This window comes from Excalfactoria chinensis, chromosome 10 (assembly GCF_039878825.1).
Source record: "Excalfactoria chinensis isolate bCotChi1 chromosome 10, bCotChi1.hap2, whole genome shotgun sequence".
NCBI classification, from domain to species: Eukaryota; Metazoa; Chordata; class Aves; order Galliformes; family Phasianidae; genus Excalfactoria; species Excalfactoria chinensis.
The window spans coordinates 11,497,228-11,510,189 of NC_092834.1; the positions used below are offsets into that span (position 1 = coordinate 11,497,228).

The following is a 12,962-nucleotide window of genomic DNA, read 5'->3' on the forward strand; positions in this document are numbered from 1 at the left end:
AATGTCAGTTGCGGGCACGTGCTGCTCTTGGCTGCATAGAACTTGTGTTATGTAAGCATAAACACGTAAGTGAAATTACTATAGACATCCAGCATGATAAATGAAAGAATGAAGCCATACCACTCCACGTCTAGATTGTTTAAGTCACCATAATTCAAATATAAGCCTGTATAAACAAAAGGTATGGTTTATATATGAAAATGACTCCTAAGAATAAGGAAAGCTTATGGTGTGATTTCTGGGTGGTTCTGTGTGGATTGGATTTGGAGTTGGATTCAATGATCCCTATGAGTCTCTTCCACCTTGGGATATTCCATGATTCTATGAAAGCTCCTCCTGAAATATACCAAATTTGTAAAACACATTGGCTTTACTATAAAACATGTCATTTTATGCATGGTATGTATAATTCCAGATAAAGAAAATAAAATATCTTTATCTGCCCTGGGCTTCAGCCTCTTTTAATGGCACATTTTCAGTAGAATGACAGTTCAAATACTACTTCATATGATGTTGCAGCCAAATTCAAGCCAGGTTTGGTCACACCTACGGCCACAGCATTCCCACACAAAGAGGAGAGGGATTAATTGCCAGAGAATTTTTTCACGCTGAAGAAATCCCCAATTTACTAGATAAAGCAGATTATGGCAAGCATAACAGGAAGCATAATATCAGGCAGTGATTTCCACCATCATACAAATCCAGATGATACCATCTACAAGCCTCTATGACTCCATTAGCCCTCCTACTATTGGTAACACAGAAAGAAAATGTGCTGCTCAGAGTGGCAGACCAGCAGAAATCCCTCAGAACTTTGGGTGATATATGAGTCTAACGAACTGCAAATATTTTCCAAACACACTATTTTTTATTTTTTTTTTAAGGACAGAGATGTGTATTTTCTTTTCCCAATGAGAACAAACTGCAATACAACAAAGTGCATCACTTTAGAAGAGAACTCAGATGGGCTTCTCCATCTTCATATTGGAGCACCTATCTTCAGATTACACTGCTGGCAGTATTTATAAAAGGAAAATGCACATGCTAGACACAACCAGACTTAAAATCAATTTCCCATGCAGATCTGTGAGCACAGAGTTGTCTATATTTTATTGTTTCTAAATATTCCAGTGCATTTTTCCTTTAAATAAAATAAAATAAAATAAAATAAAATAAACCTCTATTTTTTCAAATAAGCCAAATGCTTTTCATTTTGCTTAGTGTTAAAATGCTACTGGCAATGAAAATGAGAAGAAAGGAGAGAAAAAAATAAGTTTGATTATTTAAATTAGTTGCACTTAAAATAATATTCAAACTGATGCAAGAGTTTCACAGTCAATCAGTGTCAGGAATCACCACTGTAGCTAGTGAAAAACATCTAAAATAAGGACTTGATATTTTCTATGTTAGAAATATCAAATTAAATTGAATAACTGTAAATCTATTAGCGAGAGAAGTGTGAACTGAATTCAGTAAATCAGCAAAGAACAGATGACATTATGGAAGATATTTCTTCTGAAAATGAAGTGTTAAAGGTATAAAATAATAACCACAATAAGCCATCCCATGTCCATTCCACCTTTATCTTATGTCTTAGCTGCTCTTGTGCATTGTCACATTCTTCCAGCTAAGTGGAGTCTTCTAACACACCTTACAGGAGCACACCTTAGATATCCAGGGATGTGACTTCATATCGTCTGGAAAAGATAGAAATGTATTTTGTTCAAAAACCAAAAAAGTTATTTGAAATTCTTTCCGGTAGATTTAGAATCTATATTTCTGTCATGAAATTAGGACTTTCAACACCAACACAATAGTGTTAAAAAATAAAATAAAATCACATATCTACATCCAGAAAGTTTCTATTCTGCAATAGAAACTGCAATAGTACATGAAGCAATATGGAATCCAAAATAGCTTAAGAGAATTCTTAGCCTTCCTCAGAGTTTTTCTAGAAAACAGTCCTCCTCTTGTCTTCATCTTTTTGTTTTTAATAAAATGCTTTCCAGAAGACAAGCAAAACATCATTTCAGTTTAAAGCTAATAGGTTATTTGCATTTCCTATGGAAAAAGCATGCTGAAATTATGTATATTTATATATATTTCAAGAGAAATAACCCAATATTAGCTGTAAACAGTAGTAGTAAGAAGCTTTATTAATAAGGCATTAATAGCTAAATTTGTAAGGAGTAACCACAGTCATCAGTTTTTAGCTTCATGACTTTCTCCCAATTAATGCATATATATTATATATATTTACAATCTGAATTTAAAGTATTAATTAAATTAAAAACACTGCTTCTGTAGATTCAGCACTCACTTTGAGTACATGAAGCATGCTGTTCTTTTTCAGTCTAATGGCTATCTTCTCAGTTTGTCCTATTGTCTGTCATTTCTCTGCCTATCTATGACATAAAGAGAGACACATTTTCCTGTTGTCAACTATATAATCTTTTGGTTTTGCAGTTTCATTTACAAGGTAAAACCAAACCAAACAATGACTCAATACTAGCAACTCTGAATGATGACAGGACCCGGCAACACATCTAATGCAGTTAAATTCTTATGGGCCTAATTTCTGGAATTACTGCTTAGACCCTAATACTCAGTATCTCTTCTTGTTATATCTCCACATTGTCATTTCTATTTTCTTCAGTTCCGTCTCTGACAGACTGTACTTTGGGAGTAGTCAAAGATCTCTCCCATCTTTGTGTCAAGGTCTACCTAGGGCATCCAACTATGGCAGACTATGAAAACTGTTTGTATTTTCACTGTTATCTGTCATTCATTATTTCATTATCAATCACATTCTGTCCTGAGAGAAGAAGGAAAAAATTAATATCTACGATGTTTTTGCAGTGAAGATATCACATGGAGCAGTCATGAGCTGCAGAAGGGACCGGCTGACTCAGCCACACTTCCTGGCTACTGAAAGCCATTCTTATTGTTTACAAGGTTTTCATCCAAAAGATAAAAAATTTTGAATTCCAATTTACATATTTCAACTGTCTTTTTTTTTTTTTTGTTTGTTTGGTTTTTTTTTTTTGTTTCATCTGTTCAAGCTCAATTTTTCTGCACTACCAAAGAAAGTAACAACGTACTGCTTGATCTACTGCAATATCTCTGCTGGGAGAAACAAGAGTGAAGGGATATCTGCACCTACATTGTTCCTCCCAACTTCCACTCAGATCTATTGTTTTAATCTCAAGAGAGCTACGCTTGCGGAAGCCTCTTTACTGGGGCTGTGCACATATGGAAACTAAAACATCTGCAGTTGTGTAAACTCCTGCTGTGTTCCTCTCAGATTCAAACTGACAAAATTTGGAGCCCTTAAAACTTAAACAACACCCTATGAAAAGGATTATCTGCTCTCTAAGGTTGTGAATTTTCTGCTGCTGTTTACATAAGAATATTTGGGTGAATAGCTCAGACCTAGAACTCAGACATCTAAATTTGATCCATTTCAGCTTCCTTCTTGGTTTCTGTAACTGTGGAAAATTTGACTGCTGAAACAGAAAACAATACTGTGAATATTTATTTCTACTGAGGAACCATTCTAAGGTGCAATGAATTCTTTACAGCAGTTTAATGTGATTAAAAGTTAAGTTCTACAAAAATCTGTTGCAATTCCTATTTGATTATTATCTTCAAGGCCAGAACAGAGTTTCAAAAGCCTAGGCTTTACATATCAAACAGAAGTAGTCCTCAGCATGTAGGGAAAATGGCAGTGATAAACCTACTATTAGGCATTTGAGAGAGAAGCCCAGTATCTCCTCTGTGTGAGGGCTAAAATAGACGTGAGCCACTATCACAGATAATGGCAGCTTGTAGGCACACGAAGGGAGAAACTAAAATCTATTTCACTTAGACAAGAAACTGCAGTCTGACATTTACCTGCGTCCATCACACATGAAAAGTGTTTGCTGTGAATTATCTGAGAGAAAAGTGCAGGTTGAGGGGTTTCATTTCCTACCTAAGTGTAGCTTGGATCACACACTGAATACAAGAAATCACAGGTAAATCTCAGACTGGGGTCTTGGTTAGTCAGATGGATTCCTGCCATCTGAGCATAGGCCTTTTTTCCATGACTGCTGGAGGCCCACCTCTGGAGCAGTAAGAACATGTACGGGCACATAAAGAGTGTGAAAGTAAAATAAGCAGGGTTACTCTATGTGATTTTAGAAAATTTAGATCACTTTGAAAATGACTTTCACTCTTACGTCAAGGTTAGAGGCTGCACTTTTCACCGGCAGGAAGCACAGTAAACAGATATGTCTACTAATGGCTGTGTACCTCCAGCCTTACTGATGCTGGTAGAAGATGCAAAAAGGAACCCTTTCCAGAAATAGTTAGAGCTCCTTTCTGGTATGTTGTTATACATTCACCTTTTCCTCATCAGAAGAGATAATAAAGTGAAGATATTTCTTAACATCGCTTTTGCACATGTAACGTATTCTAAGGGAAATGCAATAGATTCTGCAAAACAAACATACTCACAACTCTTCAGTTTAAGCTTATAAATGACTATTAGTTGTCCTGACTTTGAATATGAGAGAGCTCAATTCACAGGTTTCACCAAATCAAATGCTGGCCTCCCAGGCACTCTTACATTCCAAGATCCATTTCAAAGTCAAAACACCTGAGAAACACTAGAGAAAATCTTACCCAACTGAATACCATATTATTGTTTCAATGTTTGCTACTAAAAGTAAGTAGTAAGTTTTAAGTGAATGTAGTCCGTTATCAAATCTCTCCTTTCAAACAAGCACTTCGGTCAGAAGTGTCTTAATTTCTTATCACAGAATTTCATCCGCACAAGGAGCAATAAATAATTCATGTTCCTAGCTCTTTGTTGTGTGTCCCTGAACTGCACAGAGCTGGAAGGCTGACAGCTGTGTCAGGACAAGCACCAAAGATCTGACATGACAAGTGACTAACAAGTTTCTTTCAGTCTATAGCGAAAGAAGACAATGGCATAAAGTGCAAAAACGAAATCCTGAAACAAAATGAAACTGTTTCTTTCTCTTTACCTAAGTGTTTGCTATGAGCTTATTTCCGACCCATAACCTCTGGTCATTTTATAGTACTGCCCAACCCCCTTTACTCCTCACATTCGCCTGGCCATTTACGCCTGTCCACGGATCAATATGAGCAATTCTTGGAGAAATACGATGTCTCCATGACAACCAAGCCACAAATTCTCAGTGGAAAGCAGTGAGACCAGTAGTGAAATCTCCTGAGGTTTTCAGACCTATAAGACAAGATGTCTTAAAATGCAGGAATGGTCAGAAACAAAAGCCAGAGTAATTCATTGTTTATTACCAGTTTAATGATGTCAGATGGACCGCACGGAACTCAGTTTTTAAGTTTAGATGCTTTATCAACATGTATTTTTGCTGGCCAACATTCACTTCCTGACAGCTTTTTATCCTTTCCATTACTTCACATAGACATGCAGAGTGTAGAATTGGTATTCAAGTTCCCATCCAAATGTGTGCACTTTGCCACTCAGAATAATTTAAAGCAAGGTTCAAATTAATGTTATCTTTAATGTACATTAATTCTCACCTCAACACTTTCACATCACTTTGCTTAAATTCTCTTTCACCTTAAAACACGTCAGATCTTGGACAACCCACACTTTCACACAGAATCGTTGTAGAAGGGACTACAGATGGTTTCTGAAGGATGTACCACGCACCACAAACAGTTTGAGGTGGCCATGACCAAGAAATTACACTGGTCTCCTTCCCAAGTAGATTACATATTTATTTCTATATCTTATACTGCCTTCTACTGTACAGCAGTGAGTTCAAGCCAGCGTGGCTTTAAAATGAATACAGACTTACAATTCATTGGTTTCAATTATTCTAACGTATGCTTGTGTTCATTTTTGTGGAGAAGATGAAAAAGGAATGTAGTTCAAATCAGGTATATGATGGCAGTTGAACTCCCAAGGAATCTTGGAGGAGTGGAGTGTGCTGAAATATAATCCCCTAGACAGGGGTCCTTTCTGGGTTCTGAGATGACTTAGGGGACCTGACATGGATTTCAGACTGCACCCTTTGACTGAAAATTAAATCTCAGCAGTGTTCCTTGGGGAAGGATCAGGGGACTGTTGGCAGCTGCCCCCTGTCAGCACAGGCTGCAAGATTTGGAAATCTCTTAACTAAGCTGACAGGCCACAGAGACGATGAATCAAAAATATGATACACGGATCAGCACACAAAGATGCAAGAGGGTACACAGAAACCAGATAAAGCAGGGGAGGAAAATACCGAGTGAAGAAAGATGTTTAACTCTTTCATTAATGAGTACTACGTGCAGGTTTCATATATGGTGTATGTGGGTCAAGCTCATAGACTGTTAGATTTTAATATTTAGTTGCACAGTATGTTTTTTATCAGCTGTGACTGGATGTACTTCATACTTGTTTCCTCTTGGGATTCATTTAATGAATTTCTTAGATATTCCATAACTAGGAAGATAATGATACTACATGAAGATAAATCTTCTGGTCACCAAAAATAATGCACTTTATGGATGTTCTTGTATTTAACTGAATCAATGTTAAGAGTCATTAAAATGAAATAATGATTGTGAACTGATTTAGAGAAAAGAATCAAGCTTTTTAATGCTACCAATTTGCTTTGCTCCAAAGATACAGTGTTTGAATGTCCACTGCTATGTTTAACTGCAGTATATACAGTGCTTCTAATTTTTCATAACCTCATTCTACCTTCAAAGGGTCAGACATTGCACATATATTAACTAAGAAGTGTAGTCCAAAACTAATTATAATGAACTAGTTGTGTCAGCTTTCTTTTTGGTCATAAAGACCTTATCCTTTCTAAGACCTGAATTCTTGATGAAAGGGGAAAGGATAACACTGTGACCCCTAGAGGTGACCATTAATTTGACACTGCAGCTGCTAAAAAGGAAACAGCATTACAATGTGCCTTTTTTACCCAACCAAAAGCTATGCCAGGTTTATCACTTGATACTTGGTAACTGTCTTTAAATGGTTCTCACCTGGACTCTCAGATTCTTCTAAGACACATCTGTCAGGCGCATCCTCCACATCTTGGAAGTTGGCGGGGTTTGAGCTCTTGTCATGCTTCAGTACACTAACTGGAGCAATAAAGAATAAAAACAGGGGAGGGAGAGTTGTAATTTATATTCAGAAACAAAGACTTCCTGATATTCTGCAGGTAATTCAATGTTGAAGATGTACTTTATAAACACAAGTGATAGTCTGAAATAAAGCCCAAACTCAAAATACTTATATCCAGCTATAACACTGTTGAAAACTCTATAGACAAGAATTCATCTGGGGACAAGTTTGAGGCATTGGCTTGATTCTAAAATATGAACATTATATCATAACCATAGAATGTGCTATTCTATTTCATGAAAGAGTCCAGTATACAACATCAAGGGCTAGTTAGGTGGTTTAGTAATGGGTGGAAACATTCAGTAGGAAGAAAAAAAAACATGTTAAGATGAAAATATGTTGAATATAACAAGCTAGGATGCACAATAAAATCAGTTGTTACTCAATATGCAGTAGAATACAGACAGAACTGTGGTTTAGAGATGGTCAAATTTGATTTCTTCTTTTAACTAATTGCTAAAAATATTTTCATTTTTGAGTAGGGAAATATTATCATGGAAGTAATTATTTATCAGTATACAACTTGTAGCTTTCTTGGCTTTCAAACAAATTACACACAGGTAGTCCCAAAACGTTTAGGGGTATTTCTTTTGACAGTGTTCATTTCTTTCCCTGCTGCTCTTATGAACCCAAAACAACATTACAGAAAAGAACTAAGAACTAAGAACTAAATCTCAAATATTCAGTCCCCTTTAAACTTTCAGTTGATCTCATTTCTTAAGGAAACAGTGGTGACCAGGATTAATAAAGACATTTTTATTTTTTTTTTTTTTTCTAATATCTGTAAAAGTAAGCAAAGTCCTAGACTTCAAGCTAGACCACGTGGGTGAGGATCACAATGGCTGCAATTCCAGTTTTGTCCTGAATTCAAAACTACTTAATTTCAGAACTCATATAAATTTTCCAAAAGGTTGAGTGAATTAACAAAGCCTCAGTGTACTATTCAGATAGGAAGATATCAAAATACACAAATTCCACTTTGTTATTTTGTACATTCCTTTGGTTTGCAGCTATTGATCCCAGGCCATCAAAACTTCCCATAATACTCAACTCCTACATTTACCCAGAATCCATTTGAATAAATCATCCCACAACTGTGGAGGTTGATCCTTGAAAATGCAACATTAAAACATAATAATAAAATCAATGATAGAAACACTGTACCTTTCATATGGGAAAAAAAAAATAAATAAATAAATAATAAAATAGTAGATTTTGCTAAGATTATCTGCCAGAGATGGTAACCAGGCAGCATACAAACTGCCCAGGAATAGCAGGAATACGGGTTACATTTCTAACCTTACAAAAAATGACAGTGGACTTGCATCAGTGGTCAACCTCTCCACATAAAAAGGAATTTTAGTTCATAACTCTGTTGTGAAAGTGTTGACAAAATAACCTGCGTGAGGAACACTGACACTGAAGAATAACTTACAATAAATAAAATATGTTATTTTTCATGAAAATGCTATGACACGCGCAGTCTTCAAAGATCTTTGTGTTTTCCTCTGATTTTTACAACATCTAAATAATTTTCAACTAGACTGTCTGAGGGTGAGGATTCCCAATTCAAAACAAAAAACAAACAAACAAAAACCTGGAAACCTCAAGTGTGCACAGACATTTGGTTTGTGCCAATTTTTTTTACAACACTTTCTAAAATAGTTCATCCTATCAAGTACTCAGCTCTATTGCGCTGAATGATAGATTGAGCCATTACAGCAGCATGAATGTATAAGTCAGAACTCTCCTGATGTAGAACAATTGGAAAATTTCCAACAGAGAATTCTGAGAGAGAAAACAGAGCATACAGCAGCACCTCTAGAGAGAAGGAAAAGTCACAAGAGATGTCCTCTCTAAAAAAAAAAAATAACATTGACCAAAAATTCAGAATCAGCCTTTTGAAATGGAAAGCTCCCAACTTCAGGATGAGCTGTGAATAATATTTTAATTCACTACATGACTCTGAGTTTTTCCTGGATTTATTTATAAGAAGCTACATAATTTGAGTTTAGCTAAGGTAAGGTGATTCCAGTCAAAGAACAACAACAACAACAACAAAAAGGTGCTTAATTTAATATGTAATGTGGTGCTGAAGCAAAATATTCACCTCTGAAACAGATCTTTGACAGGAACAGGCCAAACAGCAAATAAACTTCATGGCACCCTGGTTTATGAAGTTATGTAAGTGAGCATGAAAGGGACCTAGGCAGATGCCTTCAGGTCTTTTTTTTTTTTTTTTTAACATCAAGTTACATGCTCAATTTGAAGAGGAAGGTACCATAAAAACATCATAAAAGACAGAAGAACAAAGCAAATTGAGAAGTTAAAAATACAAAAAGAACAGAACAGTCCGGCCCAAATAAAGAAAGTTAAAAAATAAAAAATAAAAAGGCATTATATAACTCTTGAAAAAAAATAGTAAAAATTACATTTAAATAGACACCTACTTTACTGTATCATAGAATTTTATGTTCAAATGTCAATAGGGGAAACACAGTTCTGAATTTCTCATATCCAAGACATCAGTGGAATTTCAGAACTAATGGAATCATAAAAATCACAGTCTTTAGTCATTCTGAGCACACCCTGTCCTATACTGGGTTTAAATGAATCTTAACATTACTTTTGATTCTACTTGAAAGATAATTTGTGAAGCCGAAGTGATGTAAATGTCTAGAGTGTAAATAAGCCACAAATCTGCAAATCAGAGAAAAACGTTAGGAAATAGCCATTTCTGATAAAGTGACCCCAATTATGTTCTAGTACTGTTCAGTGAGAAGTAATATAAGTTGATACTTAAATAGTATAAAGGATAAGGGAAAAGAACAATTTTCACAGAGGCAAATGACATCAAACAGCGTATTAACATGAGGTACATCTTCCTTGTACAGAATCAGTCTTGAGAACTGCAGTAATTTTTTCATGATACATATAAATGAGAGTTGTTTACTGAACTCGACCATCTTACATTCTAGCATTAAAAAGAAAAAGACAGGCAAAATAGGTGTAAAATTTAGAATAGCAAATGATTGCTATCACAGTATTCAATGAAACATTTATGTTAACAGCTTCCAAATATTTCAAATGCAAAAAAAGAAAACCAAACAAATTTTTTTCCATAAAAAGATAACAGACTCATTTGTGATAAGTCTATGAAAGAACGTCCTTTGTGTGAGAGTGCTGCAAAATGATAAGCAATTCCTTGTGATTTTGTACTAATCATGGCAACAGCCAATCACTGTCTTATTTCTACATGTTCTGCTTGAAGTCCAAAGAGCCTTGTTTCACTCAGGAATGAACCATCACATGCCAGATTCTAAGTAACCCGTTCTTTGCACCGGTTTGCAAGGGCAGACATATTGGAGAAAGCTTGTAAAACAGAAGTGAATCAACAAATTAACATTTTTTTTTTAATAAGATGCTTTGTTAATTCATGAGAGGGATTAATAATTTGAGGACAGTGTGCCTGCAGAGAAAGCAATGATGCATTTGTCATTCAGTATGTGACATTTCAAAACAAGCTGATAGGGCAACAAAAATTATTTTTCAATCAAAAATAGTAGATAAGATTGGCTACAGGACATAAATGTATTAAAGGATCTTTGCAAAATGTAAAATAACCTGAATCTAAATAAATTTGCAGTTAATAACTCTCAGTATATTTCTTTTCCGCAAACTTTTCCACTCTTCCCTTAAATATCTAAAATTTTCACACCCCACATCCTGACTTTCTTTACCATGGGAGGCTCTATGTTGTACACACTGGGAATATCTCCTTTTGTTTGTCTGGACAAGTCCCTGTTAGCTTAATGTCAACCCTCCCCCAGCTCTGGTATGAGAAAAGGTGCACAAGCCCTGTGTATCTCTGTGACATTTTTGATTAACAGTCCTTTGTTGCATCCTCTTTCAACACCTATGGTTTTTTTCTATGTATTTTGATGCTAGCCTAAAAGGAAATAATTATTTCACTAATACAAAAAATGCAAAAGGTATTCATGAAATAGCAGGTGAAACAGTAGCAGTACTTGCTCCAATCATCTAGAAGCAAGAAAAGAAGAGAAAGAATCAGCTCCAGACTGTATGGAGCACCATCCCTTACACTGGGATGATAGCAGAGCAATGGAGCAATGTACCAGCAGGCCAGAGCCAGCCTGGGGCTGTGCCCTTGGTGTTACCAATGCTGAATAGAGCAAAGAGATGACCTCAGGTTTTGCAGGTGATACTCCTGTTCACGGGGCCTGCTATGGGGTTTGCCTTCATTGCCACAGGGTGAACATTGTTGAATCATTCTCAGTTGGCATCCAGATTGTTTTCTGAAAAACTGTCACCTTGCTGTTAACTCCCATCCTGTCTGTATGCAAACTAACCTAAAGTCTGCCTAGAAACCTAGCATTCCAAATTGAATTTATCTCTATTTGCTTTTTTTTCCCCAAAACATCTCTCAGTCCATATAACCACTAATTCACTGCAGGAATGAAGAAATACAGTTGCTGGTCCTTTCATAGTCTTTAGTCTCATTAAAAATAAGCAAACAAGAAATAAAGGAAAACATTCTACTGATGTATTTAGTCAGCACCTAATTGCTAATGGCATGTCCTTTATTGACATTTGAATGCCACACTGAGTTTCCATTATATTTTAATTTTAAAAATAGAGATTAAGACAGTAACCCTGAAAAATGTGTAATTCAAAAGCAAAGGTAGCATTACATGGAAGTTGGAACAGTTTTTGAAATAACTCAGTATGGAGCAAATCACATTGGAAGCTAAAGTAATTTAAATCCTTGCATTAAATGCAGCAATAGGTCCTAATACTGACACGTATGACATGCACAGCTCATTCTGCAGAAATAGGAACCACACACCCAGAGGAGCAGGACCCAACTTCTGCACTGTGGGAAGCTGTGTGCAAATGAAGTTCAATCCACTTCCTTAGTGAATTACAACCAAACAATTTATCTCCTTGTAAAAGTCTAAAACTGTTCTAAGATTTTTCTAGATTTTAAATTAACAAAGAAACAAACAAACAAACCCCACTATAAACTCCATTTTCCATCCCTCTCTATAACCACAAGGACAGAATTACTCCAGACAGGAAAATGAAAATTTTCTGTGATTTTTTTCCCAATATACCTTGCAGTTTTATTCACCTGGAGGGACTTCTCTACTTCTCTCAACTAAAATATGGCAGCGTGTAACAAATTGCATTCCCAAAGGACATCCCATTTTTGTTTCATTAGCGCAATGAAACATTCATTCAATTTTAAAGCAGTTGTCTCAATCTTAGTTATGATTTATACAGGAATGTGTCCATGTATTCTGTGCACTGTGTATAATAAAATACCCAACTAGTTAACTTTGTCTCAGTGGGTTCTGCTACAAGAAATAAAATTATTTCCCATAAAACCCCACACAGCATTTATTGCAAAGCTCAGAGCATATGCTTCTGTAAAACTTAGGAGGATTATGAAAAGGAAAATGTAACCTCAAAGCATCTTTAATTCTTCTACCACTACATACTGCTTTTTCTTCTCCATATCTCCTCTCTAGCCACAAAGCTCACATTTCTTTTTAACAAAACATGATGTAGGATTGAATAGTTCAATCAGTTGATTATCATTATTAGCATCTCTCTCTTTTTTTTTATTAAATAAATTTTTCTTACAGGAATTAGGAAAGAAGGCCCAACTGCAGTTCTGGTACTTACTAAGTAAACGTCATCTCCTATCCTGTCTGTCCTTCTAAAAAATATAAAGCACATTAGAACAATACAAGTGGATAGTCCA

The 12,962-nt window shown here is 35.7% G+C and overlaps 1 protein-coding gene across 1 annotated transcript in view; it reads right to left on the reverse strand.

Annotated features, from left to right (window-relative positions):
- Positions 1-1,612: 1,612 nt before the first annotated feature.
- Positions 1,613-12,962, reverse strand: part of WDR72 (WD repeat domain 72) — a 97,396-nt gene continuing 86,046 nt past the window's right edge. The window contains exons 19-20 of the mRNA XM_072345101.1: positions 7,033-7,168; positions 1,613-1,697 (exon numbers count right to left, since the gene is read on the reverse strand). Coding sequence (XP_072201202.1) covers positions 1,642-1,697; positions 7,033-7,168 — 192 coding nt within the window. The 3' untranslated portion in view covers positions 1,613-1,641. The remainder of the gene's footprint in view (positions 1,698-7,032; positions 7,169-12,962) is intronic.